This window comes from Hetaerina americana, unplaced genomic scaffold (assembly GCF_022747635.1).
Source record: "Hetaerina americana unplaced genomic scaffold, ioHetAmer1.1.p SCAF_1, whole genome shotgun sequence".
Lineage (NCBI taxonomy): Eukaryota > Metazoa > Arthropoda > Insecta > Odonata > Calopterygidae > Hetaerina > Hetaerina americana.
Genome location: NW_027286069.1, coordinates 13,813,086 through 13,833,509, shown reverse-complemented (window position 1 = coordinate 13,833,509; position 20,424 = coordinate 13,813,086). Strand labels below are relative to the sequence as shown.

General features: G+C 33.6%; 1 protein-coding gene across 1 annotated transcript; it reads right to left on the bottom strand.

Annotated features, from left to right (window-relative positions):
* Positions 1-252: 252 nt before the first annotated feature.
* On the bottom strand, positions 253-20,359 carry LOC139700137 (cytochrome b-245 chaperone 1-like). The gene is made up of 7 exons (XM_071598680.1): positions 20,072-20,359; positions 19,947-19,988; positions 19,781-19,854; positions 13,328-13,560; positions 11,141-11,369; positions 2,353-2,417; positions 253-284 (listed from the first exon to the last, which is right to left on the bottom strand). Exons 1-6 carry the CDS (start codon positions 20,157-20,159, stop codon positions 2,373-2,375), a joined length of 711 nt encoding a protein of 236 aa, XP_071454781.1. The 5' UTR covers positions 20,160-20,359; the 3' UTR covers positions 253-284; positions 2,353-2,372.
* Between the last annotated feature and the right edge of the window lie 65 nt (positions 20,360-20,424).

Genomic DNA, 20,424 nt, shown 5'->3' with positions numbered 1-20,424 from the left:
CGTTAATTTCCTATTTCGTTTAGCTTTCACTCATAACTTGGAGATAGATCGGTTTTGTTAACCACGTTTAACGAATCGCGTCTGGTAGATATTTGTCTAATCTATGAAATATCATAATAGATGAAATCTATGAAATATCATCCATCTATTTAGTAATGCGTTTTTAATGTTCTTTTCGATTGAAAATTATGTCCCCTCGGAAACTTGATTTGCGGCGAATGATGTCCTCTTCCATTGCAGCATATACTCCATGCTGGTTAATGTAATGTAGTAATGGTTGTCTCCTGACGAAAGAGCAGAAATTTTAATGGCATCATAAGCACACACAATAACGTGAACGTTATCATATATCACAGTAGCTACTATGCTTTTCCTCATATTATACCGAAGAACGCTTTTCCTTGTATTTAGGATTCAAAATGAGATTTTAACATTTCCACGTGACAAAAAGCCTGGACACCCCCTTAGTTCATACAAAATGCCAGCTATCACTGTAGGCGTAATTACCTTTGATCGCAATTTATAAATACTTCCTTCATATCTCTCTAAAAATTCGTACCTTAAAGGTTTTTCCTATAATTTTCCTGAAATTATTCAGTGCCAGCATTAATATTACCTGTGGGGTAGATTCCTTTCTGTCCATTTCACATCTCTCTCAAATGCCTCCAATCTGCACCTATCACCTTGTCTCAACGGCCAAGTTTCAGTGCTTTTCAAAGCTATGATTTGCACTTATCTTCTCTTGATATCATGCTCATAAGCCCCAGTCATTAACCCCTTCTTGTAAAACCTCTTTAATTTTTAGGTTAACCTTCCACTAATTTCTTAAAATCTCATAACCTGAAGAGATTAATTAGCCCTTCATAATTCTTATGCAGTTGCTGTGAAACTCATCCAGGAAAGATTTTGAAGCTGTTAAAAAAAGTTTTTCTCAGCTACAACAACCATTAAGAGAGTGGCACAAGATAATGGTCCTCGGCTCTTAAATATTTTTTGCTCCTTGCGCCCAGCTGTCATAGTATATTTTACTTCAAAGCCCCAAGCTTGCATCTTTATAGTTGGGATTATACATCAAGAAAATTGTCAGTCATGAACTTAGGCGAGAGCAAACCATGATGGGAAACATCCTTGAATGCAATTAACTAGTGAATATTCAGAATTCTATTCGTTTGATCTTTGGTAAAATAACACTAATTCTACAAAGGTTCCTCACAGCTGGTGGAATATTAGAATATGAATGCTGTTTCACTTAATAATTTCCTCCATTAAAAAAAGTCCCATAACTTACTTATTTCCAGATGTAGGGGCATTGCAGTTGGTAATATCTAAAGGGGATATAACCTCTTCCAGTGTGTTGTTATTGTAACCAAAGGAATACTCTATTCAGCATCTTTCCGCATCCCTTTTGGATGGGATGCCAGTTTCAAATTTTATGACTCCATGATTTCTCCGAGTATCAAAACTTTTCAATGGTATAAGTTAGGTAATTTTTATCTTATTGCTTACTATTTCTAAAATATAAAGGTTCACAGGGAATACTTAATTGACTATTGCTTGTCATTGCCTTTGTGATCCAAGAAACAACCATAATTCAACATGATAAACATACTGAAAGTATTTTGCACAATGCTCGGTGTGGCGGCTCAACACTTGAATCATCATTGAGCGCCATTGCGAACGCGCCTTCGCCGGCAAGTGTTTTGGCTTCCGGCGTTCACCACCAGGGTCCGCGGCCAGGGCGCAACCACGCCGCCAGACCCACTCTCACTCTCTCTCTGACTGGCTCTGGACCGTCACGCGCGCCGCCATCGTGGTCAACCCAAGGACGCTGCTTCCTGGTGAAGGATTCTCTCCTGGCTTCGCCACCGCACGGCCGAATATTTACTGAATAATTACTGTTCAATCGCCTCATCAAGGTTTTAATTTTCTGAGCACAATAAACTTTGTTAATTGTTAGGAGGTGTCATTATTTCCACCACGATACCTCCTTCACTCGTATCAAAATTGGTAACATTCTCAGCTCTTGAGGTTTTAACCTAGCCCGATGCCTGAGGAATTCTTTAGCCCTCTAGAGATTTCTATTTATAATTTAATGAATTCCAAAATCTGATTAATATTGACTCGTTAAGTTTTCAAGTATATTAGGAAACAGTTATTTTATGAAGGGTTAGTTGTGGTAGCTATCATTATTCCATGCAACAACCTAACTAAAATATTAATATGGCCGTATAGATGACTAGTTAACACTGCCAATTAATATTGCACAACAAGCAAGGATAAAATAAAAGCAATTATTTAAAATAACAGTTCAAAGAAAATATAATTAATACAAGTAAATGTAACAAGCAATACCTTTGATTTCTTGTAATTCATTACTTTCTACTGCTCTCAGCATTCAACAATAAGCTGTTTGCCTTCTGTAAGTAAAGGCCAACAGTTAAAAAAATCATGTCTCAGTCATAGACTCCACATAAATCATTTATTTTCTCAAAACATAAGTTTCCAAGCAATAATATAAATAAATTGCCTCACTATTCTGTGAAAAAGTCTTTATTATAATTTTAAACCTGGACTCATGCTTGTTCTCAGAATCTTGATTAAATATTTCTAGATACAGCACTCTCAAGGGAATACTCTTAGAAACATTTATATTTACTAAGTTATCATTAATATGTACAAAAATAGCATCTTGTCAAAATAGTTGGGAACCCATGTTTAGACAGTAGCTTTGCAAATTCTCATTGCAAACTCATGCTATAATAGAAGTTTAAATAAATAGAAAAACATATTTTAATTCATATTATTACAATCCTAATTTTTCATATTTCATCGTTAAAATAAAGTATTTTACACTGGCTGACATGGACGACTAGATAAGAAATTGAGTAACATATAGTTCCAAATCATATGGATGAAATCAACTTATGCTACATTTTGACTTGGATGTTAAAAATTGCAATTATTTAAAGATTGAAAGTCTGATTGTATTACATTTCATCACCAGCATCTTCCTCCATTTTCTTATATATTATTGTGCCCGTTCATGTAGTATCTAAAAATTTATATTTTTTTCTTTCATTCTAATTTACATATAAGTTCAAACAAAAAATAATTCCCCAAGATTTCAAGTGTCCCTGCATTAAAAATATTTTCTGAAATGGCCAGTGATTGATTGATATTTAAATAAAATGAGGACCTCAGAAAAGTACTTCAATTTCCAAAATCATCAGAGACATTAAAAATTCAGAGAAATATAATTCATGTAAAATGAAAATTACCAAAGTAGATAGAGGCATGTACCTACTTTTAAATATACTACAATATAAGAAAATCTGCAGCTGCACTTCCAAAGCAACAAAATACTTTTACAATAATTTAAGAGGATGGAAATTGCATACTTATCTTCAGAGAAACTATTTTTTACGGCAGAATTGTTTCAGAGGTACTAAAGCCAAAATTTTCAATATTTTAAATGGCTATCTTTAGTCATGTATTATATTATGATTGCTTACTGCTATCTAAACTTTTTTTTCAGAACTTTGCATCAGGTAGAAAAGGATATGTAAGTGAAAAAAATGTTAAATATGTATATATTTTTGTCTTATTCTGCTCAAAGAGCAGATGATATAACAATCACTGAACAAGACCAGTTAACCACATGCACTAAAAATGAGATATAAAAGTTGAAATTAATTAAATACTTCTAGACATTTGATTCTCATAAAAATAATCATAGAGGGCTCATTTCCTTAAAATCAAGAAATCAATTTTCTTCACAAAACCAATACTTCATATAATACAACAGAGAAATTGAAATTTTTAATTTTAAGCAGCAGATGTCACCTCTGAAGGATAAATTTACTTGAATGTCCAAAAAATAAATAATATTCACAAAATTCAGAGGTCAAAAAACAGATATAAGGTATTATTTGTCATTACGAAAGAATTTTGAAAAAGTCCTTTTTAGCTAGGTTATAAGATGTGAAAATTAAAAATAAGATAGAAATAGTTTAGTAGTTTTAGGATGATTCCTATCAATTGTCCTCATAAATTAGCTATGTTTCACTGGAGTATCCAACAGACGGTCATTAAGCTGGAATTTGATGATGTTCAAGAGGAATTGCCATGAAGCCAGAAAAATGTTCACATTCATACTAATTGGTGAGATAATTTGCAGATTACATAAATGACAATGCAATTCACATGAGAGCAATACCATAACTTAATATAATGGCAGTTGATATCACATAAGGATGGTTTCCACTTACTTTCCAGTGTCAACTAAAACTTGAATGAGAATAATTTCCAAAAATGTATCAAGAGAATGGGTGCATATAGTAAGTAGGTACAATTTAAAATTAATTAATTATACCATGAATCCATGAAAAATTTCTTGTAATCCCTTGAACATGCTGGATTGCATAACTTTCCAGAATATGAAAACTGTGCCATTAAATTAAAATATCCAACTGATTCAGCTAAGCCTAAGTAGCACCACAAGATTGCTCTGAAGATTTTATTACCACAATTGCCTGAATATATGAACTTTATGCATTCCATTTTTTTAATTCCAGCATATGGTGTATTAAAGTTACACCATGTTTAATGTTTTTCTCCAACTGTACATATAAACTAGATGCAAATAATTTAGACTGAAAAGGTGACAAAATTTTGTTTGAGGAACCAAATCAAACAAAATAGCATCCAATAACCAGTGAGTCAATTACATCAAACTAAAACTAACACATTTTCAGTGAGTTTAAAACCATGGGTGATGGTTCCTTGGCTGTTTCTGACCTAAGTGTTCATTGGAAAACTAAGTGCTAGAGTGATAGCTGTACCGTAAAAAATAAAAATTAATGAATACCGTAAAAAATAAAAATTAATGAATACCGTAAAAAATAAAAATTAATGAATACCGTAAAAAATAATAATTAATGATTTGACAGAAAATTTTAAATAATTCATATTGATGGAATGAAAGACATGTCCAAGACATTTCAAATAAATGACCACCTAAACAACGTATATTTTCATCAGCCCATTATTTAATTGTAGATCTAGATTATTTTCATCCACCAAAGCATTTTTTTCTTTTCTAAAATGCCAATCAATGATTTCTGTAGTCAAATGTCCTCATAAAACTCTGCTGTTAATAAAAATTCTAATAACACACCAAGAATTACTTCAGAATAATAAAAAGTAGTTTTTATAGCCTTAGGTGGGCAATTTTGGTAGTAATACAGCTCTAAAAACGAATGTGAAAACAATTTAGTCATGGCCTCCAAAGAGACAGTTTAGGTTTTGCAATTATTTCACAAATAACTGCAATTCTAAATGGCATACCTACGTAATTTTATAAACTATGGATAATAAAATGGTGCATTGTATTTTCTTGGGATTAGCATGGTTATGGAACTAATAAATACCATGTTAAACTCTAAATGAACTTAAATACTTTGAAAATATGCATAATCAGGTATGAAAAAAACAAATTTATGATAAGGTAAAGTGACTTTTAAGTGCTACAGCATGGAGCATAAAACAGCCCTTCAGCAAAATGGTCTAAAGTACGACATGTAATAAAATACTCCAATGGTGCAGGCTCACAGATAAAGATTCTGACTTAACCACAAACATTGTCAACCTAATGGATCACTAATACACATTGCTAAGTTCGACCCTATCCGTTGAATTGGCATAATTTCCTACTCTGTTATGAATTTTTACCATAAAATCAAATAGTGCATCCAATTAGGAAATATTTTATGCAGGGGTTAATTATTTTGTGTTCTCAATGACAATGTATAATATTCAGAGCCTTCTTTATTGGCCTCTTTGGACAGGAATGCTTACTTTGTTAGAGTCAGTCAGCCATACTTGGGTAGACCACCCACATGGCCAGTCAGGGGAAGGGGAGAGCTGAATGCAAGTTAACCTGATTAGGACTAATTCAGCCTCAAATTCAGCTCTCACCTACCTTTGACCTGCGGCGTGGGTGATCCACCTACGTCTGGTCCACAAAGGCAAACATGTCGAGTGTCCCTGATCAAATTGGCAATAGCCAACATTCACAAAAGCCTAGCAAGGCCAACGGAAGCCAACCTGGCTAGATGGAGGGGACAGCTGCATATAAATTATCAAACTGAACTGGCATAATGAACATTAACAAATACCAGAGGGTAAAGTGGGCCAAGTCCAGTCCTTGGGCCACCAGTTGAGCACCTTAGACTTAGGGTCTAAAATGTCTATTAAAATGTAACAAGACAGTTTTAATATAAAAGCAGTAATGTGACGAAAACCAGATCATTTTGGAATTATCTGAAACTAAGACATACTTAAAGTGTTCTCTGATGTGAAAAATGTGATAATGCTGTCTGTAAAACCTGTGTTTGGTGGCTAATTTAATCTTAATTTAATATACATGCATGGATGCATATTATAAATGCATTCTGGCGTGGCAGTACATAGTATAAACACCTAGGTGGTGGGCACATACAATTATACACTGGACCTCAAGTTAGTCCCTTAAGAGATACCAGCTTTTTTAGAGCAGTGAACGTAGGCCTGCGGTATAAATGAAAGTTAGCTTTGCATGAAACTGCACTGATGAAAATATGCCAAAACAGATTGATAAGTATCATAACCCTTATAAGGGAATGCTGCACATGTTACATCACTGGTAACCATGCATAACTTGTCTTCCATTGCACACAAAAGCCATGCATAAATACCTCAGACAATTGAAAGCTGAGGACATATAATATTGGCTCATAAAGAGATAGATATTGCAGAATTACATTGACTATCAGTACTTGGAATGCATGAAAGACATGCATGGAAGGGAATAAGAGTTTATGAAGGAAATTAATTCAATTGAAATTTCAAGTTTGATGTCCTGTGTGCATGCTAAACGAAGCTAAACTAATATACAATGTGAGTTCATTGAAAATAATGGGAATGGTTAATTTTTATAGCAGTGTACACAACAGTCAGACTGTGGTGTGGAATTGATTCTGACTGAGAGGGCTACCTAGATAGGGCTAATGTGTGTGTAAGGCTATATGAGCAACAGGCTCATTGATTACTCTGGCTTGGTTTGAAAGTTTGGTATTAGTAAAGTTGTTCTTGAGCACAGCTTGAATGCACCAGTGGATTACAAGACCGAAAGCATGACGTATGAGTTATATAGAAAACAAAGAAGTTTGGAATGAGTGAGACCCTGGTGAAATAATTAAAGTAAGAGGAGACTTTAGCCATTGGATTTGGTTAGAAGGGCCTTTGAAAAAGTGGCAGGGCCATTTCATGACACCCTAGGGTATCAAAATTTTGAAAACTTGTTGAGAGAGTGAATGGAAAAAGGATTATTTGCTTTAAATATTCAGTTTAATTATAAATCTATGTATGCACATAGAAAAAGGGTAATTCTAATACAATTGCCTTGGAATATTCAACATGAAACTATGAAAACTACAATGTTTTTCGATAGAAAAGTGTCTGCAAGGTAGTTTTACATGCCTCCTCTTTATAGGGAAGGTTCTCATTCTCACTCCACTTCTCTCCATTAACGCAATAAGATTATTTAAAAATCTTGCCAGATTTTGCTGAGTTCTCCAATCTCAGGTATAGTATTTGACCTTTGTATTAGAATCATCCGTTAGTTTGGCCTTCATTTTAGTTACATGGTTTAACAAATGATAAAGAGACATTAAAATCTAGATGAATTTATGGCTCCTATGTTTGTCCTTGGTAACCACTAGTTACTGTACAAGTGGAAAGGAAGTTTGGTGACACAACATGACGCTGGCTTCAAAGTTGGGAGGTGGGAGAGCAACATTTAGTTCAATGCACTTGCAGCCAAAAGGTTCTTTTCCATATAAACACAGAGAAAATGCATGACACAAGGGCAATGAGAGGTGCTGGATTTGGAACATTCAACTATGATGCAATGACTGCTGATAAGCTGAACTCAAATCAAGAAGGATGGAAAAATATTCCATGAACAAGTGAGAGAGTTGCTTGGGAGAGTTTGAAAGGAATGACTATTTGATTTGATTCATGTATACATATGAGGAAATAGTGTGGTCTTGAGAAGGATAGGCGATGCTTGGAGGAATGAAGAAGTGAAATATTCTGTGAGCTCAAAGGAAGTTCCACGTAAGAGGATCATTGCAGCTAAAGATGAGGAAGTTCAAAATAAAGAAAATGTTAACAAATGAAAAAAGAATTAATTAAAAAATAAGATTAAAGAGTAATGAAAGAATATGAATGGGAGAATAAAAAAACAATGGTTTTCTGAAGAAAATAAGCTGTTTTGAAACTAAGTGAAAGGAAAAGGGAGGAATGTAAGAGATAGTCACGATATCAGAATTAAACCACAGTGTAAATTTTCACTGGATTTTAAATTAAAATAGCAATGTTTTAACAGTGGTAGTTGTTTCATTCTATTACCAAAGATATTAAACATTTTCACAAAGTAATGCCAAACATAATATCTAAAAGTAATATTGTGTGAGATAAAGGAGTAGCAGGACCTCATGGGTTGGAGTTGGAGTACGAAGTTGAAGGTCCCCAGTTCACATCATTTGATGCCAAAAGTTTTCCGTGTGAAAAATATCACACTCGGATTTTTCTGAATTAGACAAATTATAACATTGATCCATAGTTTGTCTTTACCCAATCTGGCCATCTCCACTTTTGCATTTTACAGCTTCCCAGTCATTCATAACAATCTTACATTCCATGTCTTGTTCCCTACCCAGTCCCCAGCATAAGATCCAAATTGGGAACTACTTAACCTCTGGAAAATTTCATATTGAGGAATTCAATCCTGCCATCTTTGTGGCTGAATTTGCCATTGCCTTCCACTTCCCATTACTGAGAAGAAAAATGGACAGTCCAATTCTGCTGCAATAATGATACAGGGCTACCTGTATCAATATTGCAGCAGAGTTGGACCGGGGATACATGTAAGAGGCAGTAGTTTCACCAGAATACACTTATGGCACTGATCAAGAACACTGCATCAAATGCCACTGCTGTGGGCGAGATCAAAGTTTAAACAATTAGGTGCAGCACTGAAATTAATAAGGCAATAGGAAACCACCATATCGGTCTTCCTAAAAGATCCAGCCTTGAATTCAATATGACATCACATAATTCCTGCGAGTATAATATCTGGAAGTAAAATGATTCCTTAATCTACTACTGGGAAAATCAGTCACAGTCAATAAATGCAGACTTATGGAACAAAGACTGTTACGAGTGACTAGTAATGTGGATATTACAACATAGATATGGAGAGGTTTGGGTAAACATACTGAATTAGTGTTTAGATGTTTCCTGTAGAATGAAGAAGTAGAGAACTAAAAAGATCTTTTGAAACTTCATTTCTTTTACTTTTATACAATATAGTTTGCATTTCCTTTTATATTTTAAGATACTTATGATATTGTGAACCAAGAAATTATTACACAGATCACTTCTGTGTGAGATAAGTGTAGAGTTGAATCATGAATTTCCCATAGGGTAAATCATAAAGTCTAGACGCTGGGAATTTTAGTTGTTATTTCGGCTTCAATTTTTCAATTGACACAGGAGTACCTACAGCACCTAATACCGCTTGATACACCAGGCAGTGAACTTTTTGTAAAGGAAAACGTCAAGGAAGCACCACCCAAAGTTACACATGAACATTTAACAGCACAACCAGAATACAACAGTTCAATGACATTGGTGTTAGGAATACTAAAAATTTTAATATGAATAAAATATCAAATTTATAAACAAGGATAAATAATTTTGATTTTTTGGTATTTTATATACATGCATGTATGTACGTAAAACTTTTAGCTTACATGCAAGCTAAAAGTTTCATTAGTATAAAAATTTTACAAAAAGCACCAAATACAATGAGTTGGCACCTTGGACATCACTTAAGTAAATACATTAATCTGGGTTTATGTCAATTTTAAATAAAAACCTGCTCAATACACAATATTACGCAGATTCATATCCTTAGACTTAAAGGTTTGGTAGGTACTCCAACATAATCTATCAAGGGCAATTAGCTTATACTATGACTTCTTCAGAAGCATGGTCACCCAATGAATATAAAATCTTTACAATATGTATTTTGATATTCAGACTTTGAAACTCACTTATAAATACATACTATCCAAAATAAAATGACATTCAAATCATGAAGAGAGTGACAGATGATCTAACTTTGGTTGCCTTAAATTTCATCAGGTAACCCTTACCACAGTCACTCATTTTGTGTTTCTCATTTACAAAACAAAAAAGCACAATGAAAAAAATATTTATTTGTAAATAAATTATTTTTACAATTAACTTACTTGACACACTGGAATAATATGTGACAGTAACTACCTTGGTTAAGTTTTCTCATGCCACAAAAGAAATATTTCTTTGTCTAAAAGATAACTTAAAACTTTAAGGTTACCCTTTTCCGGGTAAACAATGGTGTCCCAGTGCTCATATTTTGGATTAAACTAAAAAAATAAATAACTGAATGTCATACACTAAATCATAATATTAGAGAAATTTCTTGAATAAATTTGTATAAAGGGTAAATGTTAGTGACTATAATAAATATAAAATAATTTTCTTTGAAGTTTAAACCACCAAGAAAGATACAGTATGATAAGAAGTCTACAAAAGGTCTTAATTTCTCTCCTTAAGGCCAGGCATTTCAGTGATGAAGGCACACTTGAATAGGTAAACACTCTCTGCATTAAGACCATCAATGCTACTTCAAATATAGCAGCAGAATTATTATTAAATTAATTTGTCAACTTGCCATGAAAATCATTGGTGAACATGTAACGTAGGATGGCGTTATATTCTGTCAAGAATATAATGGTAACTACCATAATAAATAAATTTAAAGGATTGATAAAGTGAACAAAAGTTAAATCACAACCTTGACATAAAACAGCACCATTTGCATTGACATCAATCCCAGCTATGAAAACACCAATTTCGGAGAAAACTGATATCACAAAGCATTAGATAAAAATATCTTGTAAAAATACTCAACATAATTTTCTTAGTGTGTTCATACACTTCTGTATTTACATCAGAGAAGATTCTAAAAACACTTTGATTATCCATCTACCTGAACTTCAAGTGGCTGAGGAAGCTCAAATATGACATTGATGAATTCTCGACTTGTAGCTGATGCAGTGTCATCTGGTGGGCTTGGGTCTGTGCTCGTATCATAATACTCGAGTGTACTTCCAAAAATTTCTCTTGATAGTGATCTTAATCCTCCACGGTGAAGATCATCCTCTATTCGATCAAGATGTAGGAAGCGGGTAATCTCCTTGGCAACATCCTGAAGTTTCCTGTAGGCAAGAACTCTTTTGCATGAGTATAATAACAAACCAATTCAATAGTTCAAATTTCTTACTTTAATAGGCACTCATGATAAAGAATGCAGAATATGCATGACTACATATTAAAACAAATCTATGATGAAAACAATTAGCCCTAAAACTTAAGTGTACATGTTTGGTTCTACCAAAAGATAATGTACTAACTATACTGTCAGTATGCTCAAAGGAAGCCCATTTTATGCCACATTTGGGCAAATACAAATATAAATGTGATATGACAAATCTACCTATTTACGTCAATGTTATGTTACTTAGAAGTATGTACATTGGAATGAAATTAAAATATAAAAAGTCATGTTTAAAAGACCATAGAACCAACTAAGGAAAAATTGGAACTGTCTTGTCCATCCAGCATTAAACAGCACCTCTAAAGTTTGAAAATTTACGTTTTTACAGATTAAAGATTAATGGAAATAACCCTTTCTAGCATTGGCACTTTAATACCATATTTTAATATGTACCTCAATGATTTTACCTTCTACATGTGTAACTCTCTCTAATGATAAATTTAAAGAAAATAGAAATCTGACGACAAGGGTGAGACTTCAAACTGAGAGTATTTTTGCCAGTGCCTCATAATCCACAACATTTATTTACCTAATAGAAATGCTACTTTTAACTATTTTAAATAATAGGTATCTCATAATATGGGAAGAATCAAACCCAGCCGTACTCTTAACAGTGGGCAAAGGATATGGTGAGGGAAATTAGAGAGGAAAAATAAATAAATAAAAATAAATTAAAAAATAATATGATATAGGGTTGATTCTTCTCATAATATTCACATAGCCACAGGTACCGTTCTCTCAAATTCTTAGGTAGCTCACATTTCCAGCATCCTGGTTAACAAATTAAAGTGTTTTTTTACAAACTCTTAGCTTTTTATGCTTTCAAAAATAATATTAAAATGTACTAATGAAGAGGCAACAAGAATGCTGTCATTTAAATCTAAACTTTATCAGTTCCTGTTCAAACATCAACTCTATACTGTTGATGAATTCATTTCTCTTTCTGTACATAAATAATTTTCAATCTTATGTATGCTGTTTCTGCTCCAGTTCACTGTCTTCTTTTTTATTTAAGACTATCATTTTTGTATTCAAACTCAAATTGCATTTAGTTGTGTCCGGAGTATTTGCAAGCAATGTGATGTATTTTATACATATCTCAAATATGTCTTTAAGGAATCAATAAACATCACTCAATCAATCAATAAATTTGAGTGTTTGAGTGAAAAAGTCTTCAGCATTAAGTTTTATTCTTAAGCACCACAGCAGTCATTTAAAGTATTTTGGTTGGCCATTCAACAATGCTCTTTGAGCTTTGCTGGGTATGAATGGATAGTGCTATGCTCCTTAATTTGAGGGAATCAAATGATGCCAGAAATTCTTGGAATCCTCTTCTGATGCTGAGACTCCTCTGAACACAGCTGGCTAAAATTCTAGCTGTTTAGTTTTCTGGGCATTAGAAATTTATGAAAAATCATAGGGAAAGAAATGAAAACTTATGCCTTCAAACTGTGAATTTCACACCTAATTGGATTTCACATGAGGTTTACTCTTCCCTAATCTATCATAAACCCATACACAGGTTGATTGTTGCATAGGACTGGTGGCTTTGCTAACCCCTTCCTCTCAGAAAAAAGCGATTATCTGCATCTCTGTGGCTGTTCTTAAAATGCCACTGCAGTGACAAACTATGGTAATTTTAATGGAATAACCTCCAATTATCAAATTTGTGTATACATCACAATAAAATCTTAAAACTGTCAATTAAGATCAGAGTTTATATTATTGTAAGCATGGATTTGTCACAAAGGTGTAAATTTAAATGCCCACATTTGTACTTATTTTCATTAATTAAGAAAAGAATGAGTAAACCACCTAAATAAAATACACAAAACTTACTTGAAGGTAGAACTTTTCTTTTTAATCTTTGTCCACCTTTCATGTGTAGAAGAAATTGTTGTTCCTGAGCTAAGGACCAGCGTGAGACCTTTGTCACACCTAACAAATGCTGCCAGTACTTCCCCGAGCTTTGCTTGAACAATTGATGACTCAGAAGCTTGGCAGCGGAGACGGCCATACCAATTACAACGGGTCACAGTACATAGCCCGGCATCACGGTCAAGAACCCAATCCTATTTAGAAAGAGGAAACATTGATTAATTTTTTATCATTTTCCACTTTCACAAATAATGAAAAAGAATCATAGCATAAAATTACACTTTATACTCCTAGACGCATTGGCAACTAGTGTTCCACACAATATAATAAACAAACTCCACATTATAGGTCTAATAATTTTATACTACACAGTAGGTTTGTAAACATTTTCAGGGGGATCAAGATGGTGCGGTGGCTATTGTACTGGCTTCCCGTCCAGAGGGCCTGGGTTCAAATCCCAGCGGTGTTGAATATTTTTCTGTGGTACTACTTGAGGTGCTTTGTGAAGGGCACTTTGAGTTTGTACACCGTCCATCGGATGGGATGTTAACCTGTGGACCCCTTGGCGCCTTTTGTAAAGAGTAGGCTAATGCTGACACCGGGTTTCTCTCCACCCTTCATCCTTTCCTGTCCATCCCTTATGGTGCAAATGACCTCAGCTGTCAGTCGCCTCCCCTAAATACTACTACTAGCATTTTTAGTTATCATTACTGATATTTTACAAATATTATTCTCAGTTATCCTTCTAAAGGTGAGTTGTTTCCAAGGTCTATTAATTATAGTAGACAACCAAGGAACAAACTTGGACACCTTCAAATTTTTATCCATAAACACAAAACACGGTATAGTGTAATAAACCAGGCTAAAATGTTCATACCAGTGCCTCCATGGCAAAAGAAAATGTATCCTCCACTCTGAACTTATTCATTTATGGGATGTATGGATGGCTTAAATTAATTCAGTAAATCAATATATTGTTAGTGATTTCAGTAATTAGAGAGTGAATACTTGTGAACAAATAATACCAAGGAAAGAAAAAAAACATTAATATTTTAACAAATTATGATAGAAATAAAAAATTTAAGCATATCAAGTTTACACAAGAATCTGTTCCCATGGACAGTGAGCCGCAAAATACATAGTTACATTTTAGTGTCAGGAAGCAAAGCTCCCTTATTTTCAATAGAATAGACGGTGATTCATTAAACAAAAATAAACAATTACTCCTAGCAAATGCTAAACATACCGATACAAATAAAAAGCATTGCAAAAATCACATCATCACAAGAAAAAGAATGAACCACAAAGAAATTACTAGTCCATTTTTCGAAAATAAATGTCAAAATACAAGCCAACCAAAAAGATTGTCTATGTGACACAATATATTCTACTCTGCACATTCTGTAAAAAGTGCACATTACAAAGGTTTGAATAAATTTACAGTAATTAGAAGGCTCTGTAAAAGTAAATAACAAGTACTTGTACACTGAATCTAAATTGTACAGTAAAGCCTGCTTGGTCTGCATGTTTACATGGCATTTCAGCCCTTGACTCGGTCATTTCATCACCAGACTCATGTCTTTTCTGCAGTTTATTCTCAGTGCAATGCGGTCTTAGTGCCGAAAGCACCCAATGTAACTCTTGTTTACTCTCTTTCCAGGTCACTGATTAAACATTCATTGTGCAATTTGCAATACATAATACAATGTCGAATTCAATATAGAAATAGGAACAGTAAGAAGAAATAGCAATTGAGCTGTTAACTAAACACAATAAATGAGCAAATTTTTTAGGATGAATTCTCATTGGACCCAATTGGCACAAGAAACATTGATGAGAGGGGTGTGCTAAAAGTATCCTAGTGAATAAAATCATACTGACTATGAAACGGTAGTGCAGTTTATAGATTGAACAAAAACTTGGGTACTGCTGTCATTTATTTGATTCATCAATTTTTCATCACTATTGGGGTGTTAGATATTTTTATAGTTTTTCTAAAAATGATATTTATGACCTCCAAATAATACCCACATCAGCTTTGCTCATTTAATTAACAGAGTACTCAGAACTTATGAGTGAGCTTGCAACCATTTTTGACAGAGGAGAATTATTAGGTGGTGATTTGAGGTGGGTTCTACATGACTGGTGTTGTGACAAGCATATTATAACCGTACATTTACACAGCAGATTTTTTAACACTCAACTCCAAGCTCATAGATGTGCAAGCTTTTTAAGAGCACATTTCTCATCATCCACCCAGACGAACTTGATACATCATCCCTTTCCCTAGCTCCTAAGCCCTTTTACATGGGAAAATACAGAGTTTTGACTGGGCCATCACAGAACTACCCACACTTAAGCCTGACTTAACCAGATTCAAGCCTCAGATTTAAATAAATAAGATAAGAAATGCCAATACACTTCTACAAAATGCCATTTTGAGATAGTCCATAATACAACCACCATCATATTGATATGAGATGTTAGGTTCAGTATATCCTACTTACATAAAGACATGAGAAATTGTTTTCAATATTTTTGGCATAAAAATATTTAACTGTACGTAGGCAAGCAGATTTCTAACTTATTAAAGGCCTTTGACAGATAAAGGAAACCACTCAGCTTGTTTTCCCAAACCAATAAGAGCATTCAATTAAGAAATTCAAAAACAACAGCCACAATGCAAATTGCCAGCTTTAGTACATGATTTATTCAAATATTTTTGGATTGGTGGGAGAAGGGTTGCTGGCTAGTAATTTGTTGGATTAGCACTTTTCTTGTCGATTGACAGAATTTCAAATTAACTTGAAAAGTTATCTGAAATAAACCCTTTAGCAACATAAGTCAGGCCCAAAATAATTGTACCACAAAATATCTTGATCAAAGCAGTGTTATAATATGAATTAATGAAATTGCTTGCAGGAGAGGTTCTTCCTTAATTTGGAGAAGATTAAGATATAATGTTTTCATATGAAAGTCACATTTAATCATCTACCTGGGATAATACTTTTCCCTAATGCTCCATTGGTATTTAATCTTCATTTCAATGTAACCTAACTCCTGTTTCGACAAGTTTTGTATAGCCTTTAAGAGTTAGGTGGCCATTTTACAACCTTTTGACGGAATACAATCTTCCTGGTGATTCTTTTTTAATTCTGTAAATAGTCATTGAAGGTTGGATTTGTATTCCAATACTTTGTTTGAGATGGTTTATTTAATTTGGGAAAATATTGCTGCGGCATCAATATTCTGTTATTCAAAATTATATCTCGTAATTATGAAACAGTTTCTGGCGTCACTTGGTGGAAATTCTTCATATTGAAATTAAATTTAAAATACTTCGCCTTTCCACATAAACCACTTTTATTACGACCTAGGTTTCGTTATGGTATAACATATGGTATATATTATGGTTATGACCTGATGATGTTATACCATAACGAAACCTAGGTTGTAATAAAAGTGGTTTATATGGAAAGGCGAAGTATTTTAAATTTAATTTCTTGTAATTATTGCAAAAGTACATGAAAATTAGTGCACAAAGCATAGTAGGATGCCACTAAGGATTATTTCCATTCACCAATTAAATGTATGGATGATCAGAAATGAAATATTCAGCTGAGCCATTAAATATTTATATCTTCTGGATCAGAATTACCTACAAAATATTTTTCAAAGGTTGAAAGAGCAACTTTGGTGAGAAAGCATTGGAGTGAACAGAGGAAAAACTATGTTAACGGTTAAAATTTAGACACCATAGTAAATGACACAAATGTTGTGTATATTATTCATTATATTATCAACTCTTATTACATGTAATAATTCAGATGTAGACTTTGATTGGTACAATTTTTTAGCATTCAACCTTTGACAAATTCAAAGGTAATGCAAGATATTAAGCAAGCTAAGTTTGCTATAAGATCTGCTTTCCATTTTATACAAGCGAACAAGTCAACATTGATGTCACCATCAAGCAATAGATAAACTAATTTTTCAAAGTTTTAATCAGCTACAAATATCCAGTTAATGACTCTAAGCTGAAATCAATCATTCATCATATTGAGAGCTCAATTCATATAAATAATTCTTAATATCCCACAGTGAAAAATTTGACGTTTTCCTGGTGTATGATGTGAGTGAAGTGTTCTGTCTTCCATGGTTTTTCCAAATTCAATTGCAGCTTTAAAAAAGTTTAACACACAGAAGATCAACAATATACAAACCTATCCTGTTCTCAACATATACATTAACCATTAGTAGCTTTTTCCAATAGGTGAGGTTGTATTCTTCAACACAAATGGCAAATCATTGACAGAGCAGTAATGTCTAGAAATCTTACTACTGCCAAATAGTAAGAACTGCAGTTTCAAGATATACATACAATGATGACTTAGCCCAAATTGTGCTGTAAACTCCCTCTCAACAAATCCTACAAGTTACGTAACAGCATTCATGCCCGACAATGGAATGCAATCCAAACCCATAAAAATCAGTTTATCTGGCAGAAACTTTATCAGTAGTCTTCCTGAATTGGAGCAAATAACTGAAAGGTCATTAAGATAAAAGTTTATTTCTACGATTTTATTTTTTACATGAGGAGCATTCTAAGTTCTGGAAGACAAAAGAATGCCCAAATGCCTATTTTACATAAGAAAGAAGTCTGGACAGGTGCTACACCCTGAAAGTAATAACTGTAAGTACACGTAAATTTCAGCAATTTAGGTTAATGGCCTGATTTGCAGACAGAGGAAGGAAAGGAGAGAACTAAATAAAGGTAAGTCCCACCATGACTGTAAAACTGGAGATGGTGACACACTGGTGCACAACCCTAAATAAAACACTTGATCCTTATCAGTTCACTATTGCCATCAACAATGGATACCTTTAAATTTCCATTACTTTATTCCAATTATAATGACCACAACACAAAATAAGATATTAAACGGGTTAGTTTAACTGTTGGTGTTTAACCAATATTTAATAATATCTGGTTCAAACAAGGAAATTAGAGACCAGCAATTTTTCCAATATGGAACAAATGGGAAGTGGTTAATAGTTTTGCTATAGGCCATTGGATCAATGAGGCCGGTATTAGGCTTCCAATGAGATAACGCTGACTGCACTGTTGTAAATCAGGTGATAAAAATTACTAACTGAAGCGAAATGCTTGCATTTAATCTTTTCTAACTAACATTAAAAGATACTGCTGGAGCTACCAACTTCAGCACAGCACTTTCATTTTCAGAACATTGAAAATATAAGCATAAAATTACTTGATGTTCCATACTATATTATACTTAATATGAGATCATTCTCTCATCCAACGATTTTGCAGTATATGATGCCTTGAAGTAGAAAAACTAAACAAGATGATGCCCAATGGATTGACTCTGGGTAGTCATGAAGAAGTGATAATGTGACACTAGTTTCTGATCCATGGCTAATAATAATAATACGATATGCCATAAAATTGAAGGAAATTGACCCACTAAAAGGTAAAAATACATGGAGGAGTACAGCAATTAATACCTCTTTAATCAACCCAAACATATTACCCTCCTATCAGGAAGACTGGAAATCTGCTGGAGCTATTCGTTTGACTCAGTGGCCTGTAGAAATGTAATAATGCACCATTCCTAATACACTGCCTATTTAAACGTTCGCCTTTACCACTTCTATTTAATAAAAGTTCGTCGATTTAGGCTCAAATCGCCTCATACAGCAATTGTATTTCAGAGAAATTTTTGCTAGCATAAGACTTGCAATGTACTTTCTGTTATAGAAAGACCAATACTTTTCATTTATAACGATATTCCGACAGTAAGATTAGCATGGACAAGTCAAGACAACTCTGCAACCTAAGCTCGATTAGACTAGTACAGAAAGTGTATTTTTTACACCACTTTCACTATTATAAGATTGGGAATATACTCTCTGCAATAGAAAGGTGATCCCTTTTCATTTATAATGATATTCAGATTATCTAGTAGCATGGGAAATTCAAGCCAGACCTAAAGAAAATTAACATCAGAAGTCAGAAACCAAAATGAATTCAGGGAAAATCATAATTTTCAGGGTTTCTAGTAGAAGAAAAAAAGAAGAGTTGAAATAGTAAGGAAGAAAGAAAATGGCAAATAGAATGAAAAATCCTGGAAGGAAAGACATGATTATAACGCAATTTTACGAGGCTCATAGATGGTCAAACCGAAGAAAGAGCCTAAGAGAGAATACTTTATTTGAATAATTTCCCAGGTTTGGGGTGAATCGCGAACAAATTGTAGTATGCACTTAAAAGAGGCAAGATCCAGGTTTGGTCACCAGGTAAACAGCATAAAATTGTTAAATAAAAATAAGGAAGAATGATTTACGATAAATTTGGACGGAAAAGGAATATTTCACCACAATAATTCTCACCTCCCAATCATCCATGCAAATTAATCCCAAAAAAAGGCTGCCAATGATGTAAACAACTTTGGTGGCAAGGCCATCTGCAATTTAAGATAAAGAATAATAGGGGAATATATCTATTTTATTGCTTGCTTATATGGGAAAATTAAAAAAGAATAAGTTAAAAACCTACTTGACATATAAAAAGCTGTCCAAAAGCTGAAGGATAAAAATCCTGAAATAATTACGAAGTGCATGTTTAAACAATCTTTCTTCTTACATACGAACACCCTTATGGATATTTAAAAAATAACATACCAAGCAAGATCACAAACGAATGCCAACCGGGGCCTTGAGATATGTGCAGTTTTTCAGGCGTCATATATTTAATGGACAAGATCGCCATAATATACTATCATTCAAATAGCCATTGGCATCAAAAGATTTCAGGAACATGGAGTAAAATAAATAACTGGAATGCACTTATGGAGATTAATTTAAGTCACATTCTCACAAATCATAGAGCACTAGGCTCAGTGGAACCATCGAGACTACATGAAAAGGGGTGTGTAACCAACACAAGCTACAATCTATTCATGTTGATGACCTCACGAAATATTTTAAAAACACTGCATTTCCGATTGTATTATGTTTTTCACCAAGAGGTAATA

Bases quoted from the DNA above. Each gene is read 5' to 3' on its own strand.
- LOC139700137 (XM_071598680.1), bottom strand. From the start codon at position 20,159: ATGGCGATCTTGTCCATTAAATATATGACGCCTGAAAAACTGCACATA. The intron at 19,989-20,071 runs GTATGTTATTTT...TAATTATTTCAG, and splicing joins TTCGTTTGTGATCTTGCTTG to GATTTTTATCCTTCAGCTTT. The intron at 11,370-13,327 runs GTAAGTTTTGTG...TCTTGCCTACAG, and splicing joins AAGAAAAGTTCTACCTTCAA to GAAACTTCAGGATGTTGCCA.